General features: G+C 28.9%; 3 protein-coding genes across 3 annotated transcripts in view; 1 reads left to right on the forward strand and 2 right to left on the reverse strand.

Annotated features, from left to right (window-relative positions):
• The window catches only part of LOC105625863 (kinetochore-associated protein 1), a 13,201-nt gene extending 11,437 nt beyond the window's left edge, over positions 1 to 1,764 (reverse strand). The window contains exons 1-4 of the mRNA XM_012207174.1: positions 1,627 to 1,764; positions 550 to 788; positions 294 to 421; positions 74 to 171 (exon numbers count right to left, since the gene is read on the reverse strand). Of these exons, the coding sequence (XP_012062564.1) occupies positions 74 to 171; positions 294 to 421; positions 550 to 788; positions 1,627 to 1,764 (603 nt within the window). The remainder of the gene's footprint in view (positions 1 to 73; positions 172 to 293; positions 422 to 549; positions 789 to 1,626) is intronic.
• Positions 1,765 to 2,450: 686 nt separating this feature from the next.
• LOC105625864 (PIH1 domain-containing protein 1-like) lies at positions 2,451 to 3,903 on the forward strand. Its single transcript, XM_012207175.1, has 6 exons — positions 2,451 to 2,513; positions 2,603 to 2,690; positions 2,767 to 2,949; positions 3,035 to 3,207; positions 3,324 to 3,545; positions 3,634 to 3,903. The coding sequence occupies exons 1-6, from the start codon at positions 2,451 to 2,453 to the stop codon at positions 3,901 to 3,903; spliced, it is 999 nt and encodes a 332-aa protein (XP_012062565.1).
• A 292-nt stretch (positions 3,904 to 4,195) lies between these two features.
• Positions 4,196 to 5,819, reverse strand: LOC105625865 (sphingosine-1-phosphate phosphatase 2-like). The gene is made up of 4 exons (XM_012207176.1): positions 5,351 to 5,819; positions 5,059 to 5,260; positions 4,720 to 4,944; positions 4,196 to 4,623 (listed from the first exon to the last, which is right to left on the reverse strand). The coding sequence occupies exons 1-4, from the start codon at positions 5,817 to 5,819 to the stop codon at positions 4,206 to 4,208; spliced, it is 1,314 nt and encodes a 437-aa protein (XP_012062566.1). The 3' UTR covers positions 4,196 to 4,205.
• Positions 5,820 to 7,896: the final 2,077 nt, after the last annotated feature.

Genomic DNA, 7,896 nt, shown 5'->3' on the forward strand with positions numbered 1-7,896 from the left:
TTAATTATGTGTGTGTGTGTGTGTGTGTGTGTGTGTGTGTGTGTGTGTGTGTGTGTGTGTGTGTGTGTATTACCTCTTGAGAAGGAAATCCTTTGAACAATTGACAACATTGAATATCTGCAATATATTTTGCAACTGTAACTTCATCACTGGTAAATGCAATCTCTAAAGCTTCAGGATAAAATTTGGAGAATCTAAAATATTTGGAATATATAGAATAACAGAAATTATATTAGATATTAAATTCATTACATATGCATATATAAAAACAAATTAAATAAGTAAAATATAACAAAATATAAATATGTAAATATGATACCTATAAATAGCTCCAGTGTTTGTGACAAGAATTATAAATGTTTCTTCACTTTGCTCTTTTAAAAATATTTCTATTATATTATCTTTATTATTAGGTATAGTTCTACAATCAAAAATTATCTATGCACACATCAGAATTATATTTCTAACACATTTACAAATAATTTTTCAGAAAATATAATTAAATATTTATTAAACAATAAAAGATATTAAAAGATAAGTAACATTTACTTAGTAAAAATGATTTTTCCATCTGATAAATGCAAACAATACAAAATCCTGGTTGTGAGTGTTACAAATAAAAAGAAACCGTCCTTGGAAATGCAGTAACTGGCTATCATGGAAGGAAAGCTAATGTTACATAATATTTCGTCACATGTTTCATCTTTAAAGATTGTAATGGACTTGTCAATTGCTACACAAATCTTAGAATATTGAATGGATGCTATGACATTTGGTTGTTGATCCACCTTAAAAAGACATATATTGATTGATTTTAATGATGTCATCATAATTTATAATAATCATAATCATAATTGTAATATAATTATAATAATCATAATTGTAATATATACAATATAATAAAATAATATAATAAAATAACAAATCACAGTAAGTTCATTTTTAAAATGTGCGCTTTAATAATACAAATCCAGCGCGTGCGCATTTCACATGGATTTAAACATAAAAAAACAACTGATATTGCTTAAAAAAAAAATTAATGTGCTAATGCTTTTTTTTGAGCTTCTTTTTCGTCTTCTTTTATTGGCATCGCAGCCGAATTTGGCTGAAACCAAGCCACTGATGTTCGAATCTTCGAATGTCGAAAAATGGAATAACTTGTAAGAATAATACATTGTAAAGGTACTTTAAAGCGAGCAACTTTCTCGAAAGTATGATAAGTACAACACGGTCGAAAATAGCAATACGAACCGACCGGATCTTCAGGCTGCTCCAACGCAAATGCCTGCGTCTACGACGCTTCCACGAACGCGCGTCCAGACGAACGAAGGAATCAGAGAAATGCAAATGCACGGTTAAAGTTTCGGCAACACTTTTCAAAAAAATAATCGAGATGATGCGATTCCCGACAATCCGACCGGATTCCCGACCGGAGCCGAGACGAAATAAATCCGCTTCATTCGAGTGATATCTCTCAAGACTTACTATCTTTTAAGCGAATTATCTTGGAATTTCCTATTTTCAATCACATCGCGTAAAAGAACTGCTGATACGAACGTCAATGAAAAACATTCCAAGTTACAGTGCAACTGTCATATTAGACAAGTTTGAATATGTAACACGAACCTTTTCAAGTGATTGAATTGTTGCCACGGTGCATGCCTCGTACAGAGAACCATTGTTTTCTGCAATTATTCGTGTTCCAAAATTAATAGTTTCATCGTCAACGTTAAAACCCGATTGTATGCTACTCCACGAAGTCATTTTTTAAGATTCTTCTTCCTCACTCCCCTTGTTACTGGATCGTAGTTGTGGTAGTTAATACTCGTTTGGGCGCCAAGAAATTTCTTTTTACGAGTTAGTACATTTCATCATTGTATGGATGGCGTTCGCAGTTCACATTATTAATTATTTGGATTTAATATCGGCAATCGGTCATGTATCATAAATCGAATCGTAAGGAGATATGGATAAATTTTCCAATTTTAGAAATTTTTAAAAATATCGACAATTTTCGGAATTTATAAAATGTATTTTTAGTAGTATATTTTTATATATTTATATATTTATAGTATCGATCGTCGGTGGTGATATTTAAAATTCGATAATAGATAAAATCACATTTTACATTACCATTAAATCTCCTTTCTCTCTCTCTCTCTCTCTCTCTCTTTCTTTCTGTTCTATGCGTACAGAACTACACTGTACAGAAAAAGGTGCACATGTAGTGAATCTGATTTTTGTTTGGTTTACATTGTAAATTATACAGAATTTATGAATTGCGGCGACGAGATCTCTAACTAAAGATTATTGTTTATTGGACAACGCACGAGTAACATTTACATTTCATTATCGAAAAGATTATCTTAATATTCAAGTTGTCGAAAAAAAATCTGTATATATTTGATAATACATTTTTATTTGCAAATTAAACTAAATTCGTCGCAATTATGGGCGATGCCACTTTCCTCGAAGTTGATGACTCCATTAAGGCTAAAAATTTATTATTATTTGTAAGTATAGGTACAGTAAATATACATATTTTTATATATATATACATATGTATGTGAGTTATGACAAGAATATTAAATATTTCTGACAGGATGAAAATAAGGATGCTTTAAGTCAGATGGACAAGTTGATGGAACAATTTGATTCAACATCATCTATCCTTGTGCAACCTACTCCTGGTTTATACAATATATTTTATACATTGCTATTATTATATAAATAAAAGCTTTATTTTCTAATATTATAATATTATAGGTATCTGTGTAAAAACCCGAACAGTTAATAGAGAAAAAGTTTTTGTCAATGTATGTACATCAGATAAAATTCCACCGCCTGACGATATATCTGATGCTAAATTACTTGAACTTTTAAATGATGAATTACCTGCTTATGTCATACCAATGAGTATTGGTTTTGAAAGGATGGAAGCAGATAAATGTAAATAAAAATCTTTTACTTGTCTATTAATGTTAAAATAATGATGCTGCACTGTATACAATCATGAAATATTTTTTTTTTACAGCTGGTACACCTAGTGCAACATATGATGTCATGATAAATACAGTATACTTCAAGAAATGTCAAGAAAAGAAACATTTTATGGCATTTACAACATTAGTCATATTAAGTGGTGTGGCAGATAAATTTAACAAAAAGATTGATACGGAAAATTATGTTATTCTAAAAAATCGTACAGTAAGTATATATAAAAAATAAAATATGTATATTTATCTGTTAAAATTCCTTAATGTAATTATATTCGCATATTATTTATATCATAAGCATTCTTAAATATGTATATATTATTGTAGGTAATGGGAAAACTTCAGCAACATAGAATAGAAAATCGTAAGCCCAAAAGGCCGCAAGGTCACAAATCATTGATCGAAGAAATTTCGCATTCTACAAAGCCTATCAACAGCAAGACTAATCTGTCAGCTAACAACGAAATAAAAACGGGTTATGTAATTTTAAGAAAACCAGCGAAAGGCCCAATTGAGCGTTTAATCGCTTTATTTGATATGCCAAAAAGCGTTAGTCACAAAATTATTAAATGGATTTATTATACAGAGTCTTTATAGTATTCAGTCAGATAAGATAGATATGCGTTATCACTTACAGGTTTCAGTCGAAGATATAGTAGTATTGATCAACTCTGATCGTATAAATGTTACAGATGAGAAAGCTTATTATTCGTATGACGTTTTACTGCCGTACACGTTAAAAGCAGATAATGCGAAAGCTTTTCTCGATTATAATATTGGAGTGAGAATTTATATTCCCTTTTTTTTTATATCAGATAATATTTGCCTATATTTGTGTGTATATATATATTTTTTTTTTCTTATTTTTCAGGTGTTACGAATAGATGTATCAACAGAACAAAAATAAAATGAATATTAAAAAATAATTTTATTTATTGTGCCTCCCAATTTAAGAAAAATTTTATTTATTTTGTATTTAATTAAAATGATTAAAATACGATTTCATTATATTTTCCACTTCTATTTAATTTTGAAGAAAAAGATATACGTTCTATATTACAAATATACAAATTTGGTTAAGAAATATATCTGAAAAAATGAAGATAAATTATCCTTCTGGAACTTTATAAAAGCTCAATAAACAAACAAGATTTCAAATATATTTCACAGAATAATATAAATTTATCAACAAATTGCATGCTAAATTTTTTATATTTCCGTGTAAAATGCTGGTCGTTCGATACCCATCATGTTAAAAATTTGTGGCAACAAATATACTGTATTTACACCTAACATGAAACAAAATACATATCTATAGACTAAATCGACAAACACCTTATTTTGATTACTATTGTAATCTTGACACTTCACAAGTTCCCTCCAATTAATTTGTAATATGCTACAAATTATAATATAACTGAATGATTTACAGAAGGTTTTTGTTACAATAATGCCAGAAAAGCCAAGTGCAGTTCTAATAATTAGACAACCAAGTACAGAGTATGTTGGCCAAACAATAGGAAATGGCGGCAAAAATTGTGATACCCTTAATAGACCAGTATAATAATTGAGCCATGCTCCTGTATGAACTCCTGTTGTGACTGATACAACCATGGCAGTGTCGCTTCTGAAATACATAAAAAATCATTCATTTTGATATAAGCTTTTTTAAAGCTAAATTGTTTTAGTGAGCGTGTATATTCAATATTAACAATTTATCTACCTAGTGGGTGTCCACTTAGAATTGGATGGATAATATACAATAATGGCAATACTGATTGCAATCAGCATCGCTAAAAGCCAAAAATTTGTAACGATATAAGGACTTGTTATGTCCACTAAGGGTACCAATGGAATCATTAATGCGATCGCTAATGCTAAACCGACCACAATATCTAGCACAGTATGCATACCTAAGTACAACCTGCTGATGCTGACAAGTGTACACCTAAAAAAGTGTTGAATGTTGCAGAGTTTAATAATTTTATATTAATACAGGGAGTTAATAAGCAAATGTAATATAATGCAATCAAGAATGAATCAATTACAATATATCACCTACCAAAGAGATGCGATAATGAAACCGACAGAAAATGGATAAATATATTTGTTCATTGTAAATAATATTACACTAAAAGGTATTGTCAAACCGACCATGGCATGAGTAGATGGCATTCCATATTCTTGTGACCATTTATCTTGTAATCTGATTACTGGAGGACACGCTGGTCTAGGCCAACGTATTATATCTTTTAGTATCTGCCCTGCGGATAAATAATACAAATTTAAAGATAAATTACATAAAAATCATGTGCATGCTTATTATTATTTTTTTTTATTATAATTCATCATACCAATTGTCATAATAATGCCCCATATTAAGACTACTCTTTGGCCAATAGCCCCATCAATATTCCAAAACAAGAAAGGTAGAAAAGTTGAATAAAAGATCTCATCTCCTAACTCAGTTCCAAACACAAATGTATAATACCAAAATGAATTAGTGATTATATAATTTGGATTATTTGACATTGTCAAAACTCCTTTGTTCGTTTCAATTGTTCTTTGTTCCGAAGAATTAACTTGTTTTGTGTATATATTCAATCGTTGGTTTGCATCACAATCATTTATCTTTTTACTATGGCAAGTTGAAATATAATTTTCTTCATTACCGTCCACTTTTGTGTTGTATTTTTTCTCTTCCTCTTGGAATGTTTTTTTATGCCTATTATAAGATATTTTGACACCAAAAAATTGTTGAATCAATGCGACTAATTGAGGATCCTTTAAATAATCCATTATTCTTATTAGCTCCAATAGCATTCTTATTGGAATTCTTAGTGGATTGGTTAATTAATTTTTTAAATTGTTTTTTTAAACAATTATTAATATGATTTTCTCCTCATAAACATCCCGCTAAATAATCTGTATAAATAATGTTAATGGTCTTAATGTTAAAATAATCAGTCAATAATGTAACTTTAATGTTAATTGAAGTAACTAATAAAGAAATACAATAAAAATAAATATATATAATTTTCAAAATAAAAAATCCACAATTATATATATTCACTCCATCTCACCAATTTCAGTTTTATAAAATTTTTGCACGCTTGATGTGCCGTAATACGCAGAACAAGTATAATAAAACGATAATAAAAATTATCGCCGCGACTACAAAAAAAATTATACAATTGTTATAAAAGCGATATACATAAAGGTTAAGTAATCTGCCGTATCGACTGAATGTGTGATATGATAAGCATGCGCGGTGATAACATGTCGATATTCACCTCCATTGATTCTTTGAAACTTTTTATAACAGCATTACAAAATTCACTATTAAATGTAAACATTGCTTTGTTTACGATACACACAAGCAGTTTGAAGTAGGATTAGATTAGAGATTAAGTTAGGCTATAGCTACTATTCTGTAATTTTCTTTAATGACATGATGTCGTTATATGGTCGTTGCGCAGCTTTTTTACCATGTACAAAACCTGCGCAATGAATATATAAGTACCGGCAACAACATACTGCAGTAATCAGCTATAATTTATTTATCTAATATATGATAACGTCCCAGCAAATGAGAATGGATTGAAATGGATTAAAATGGATTCAGATTTTTTTCAGAAATACGAATTCATGAATTTTAAAATGAATCTTTTTCAATCCTAAATGCATTTTTATTCATTTATAGGAATTTCATAAAGCAAATGTCTATGCCTTTTTAATTCTGAATGCATTTTTATTTATTTATAGGAATTGAATATCTCTATGCCTTTCAAAAATAATATTAGCATTTTCTGTGCATCGTGAATACTGCTCAATTCTGAATATGAAAGCAATGTAGTTTTTCAATCTAATTGAATAAAAAAGCTTTTTTATTTAAAAATGGATCATAAATGCTACTTAAATAATTCAAAATTATAAGTAGGAAATTTTTAATCCAACTAAGTTTAAAAAAGTTGTAATGTAAAAATAATTGCGCTATGTTCTTTTGTTTCTTTTTGATTAGAAGTACAATGAATGATCAATGCGAATACTCGCAAACCAAATCAAACAGCCCAAATATTAGACTAATTATGACGCGCGACATCGGCCAAGCGAGATTAATTTATCCGACACTTATCCTTCCAATGTCGTCTCATAGTAATGTAAATTGTTTATATTTTATTATATATTTTGTCAAATGATGATATTTTTATTATATCTATATAATTTCGTTACTAGCTGGTTATAATTGAAGTAAAGAATGAATAATACATTTAATTGAAGAAGTGAGAGTAACGTAAGAAGATTCATTCTGTCGTCCAAGATATATATATATATAAAAGTTAACAAATTTTGAAAAAATAAAAAAAGACGGTCGCGAAAAAGAAAGAGAAAAAAAGTAAAAAGGAAAAAACAATTTAATTAGTGCAACAGCACATTATATAATAGATTATAATATAGATATACTTTATATATAATAAATAGATATAATAAACAGAACAAAAATTTAAATCATAATGACATTAAACTATAAAACTGGCTTCAAAATGGTTTTAAAATTTATTAAAAGTCACATTTCAATTTGCAATCATAATTTATTATAACATTTTAACGTTATCGCAATGTGTCATTTCATGACTATATATTATGTGTAGAACAATAAATCATTGATCATCGCTGTTCTGGAATTACCGTTATCTTTTCTCATCGTCGTATATCACTTTTCAAAGTTTATTCACCTTTATTCCAACGACCAGAGACAACAAATGAGCACTTCCGCTTATTAACGTAAATCGCAAATCGACCTCACTGATCCTNTTTANGCAGGCCAGNTATATCGCAGTTGTTGTAGATCCGANGTTCTGAAAATTTTTAAAAAGTTTTTTAGTAAACCCTACTTAAA

This window comes from Atta cephalotes (assembly GCF_000143395.1).
Source record: "Atta cephalotes unplaced genomic scaffold scaffold00004, whole genome shotgun sequence".
Taxonomy (NCBI): domain Eukaryota; kingdom Metazoa; phylum Arthropoda; class Insecta; order Hymenoptera; family Formicidae; genus Atta; species Atta cephalotes.

Coding starts and splice junctions, on each gene's coding strand:
- LOC105625864 (XM_012207175.1), top strand. CDS start 2,451: ATGGGCGATGCCACTTTCCTCGAAGTTGATGACTCCATTAAGGCTAAA. Junction 2,691..2,766: donor CCTTGTGCAACCTACTCCTG/GTTTATACAATA, acceptor ATAATATTATAG/GTATCTGTGTAAAAACCCGA. Junction 2,950..3,034: donor AAGGATGGAAGCAGATAAAT/GTAAATAAAAAT, acceptor TTTTTTTTACAG/CTGGTACACCTAGTGCAACA.
- LOC105625865 (XM_012207176.1), bottom strand. CDS start 5,819: ATGCTATTGGAGCTAATAAGAATAATGGATTATTTAAAGGATCCTCAA. Junction 5,261..5,350: donor GGGCATTATTATGACAATTG/GTATGATGAATT, acceptor ATTTATCCGCAG/GGCAGATACTAAAAGATATA. Junction 4,945..5,058: donor TTCATTATCGCATCTCTTTG/GTAGGTGATATA, acceptor ACACTTTTTTAG/GTGTACACTTGTCAGCATCA.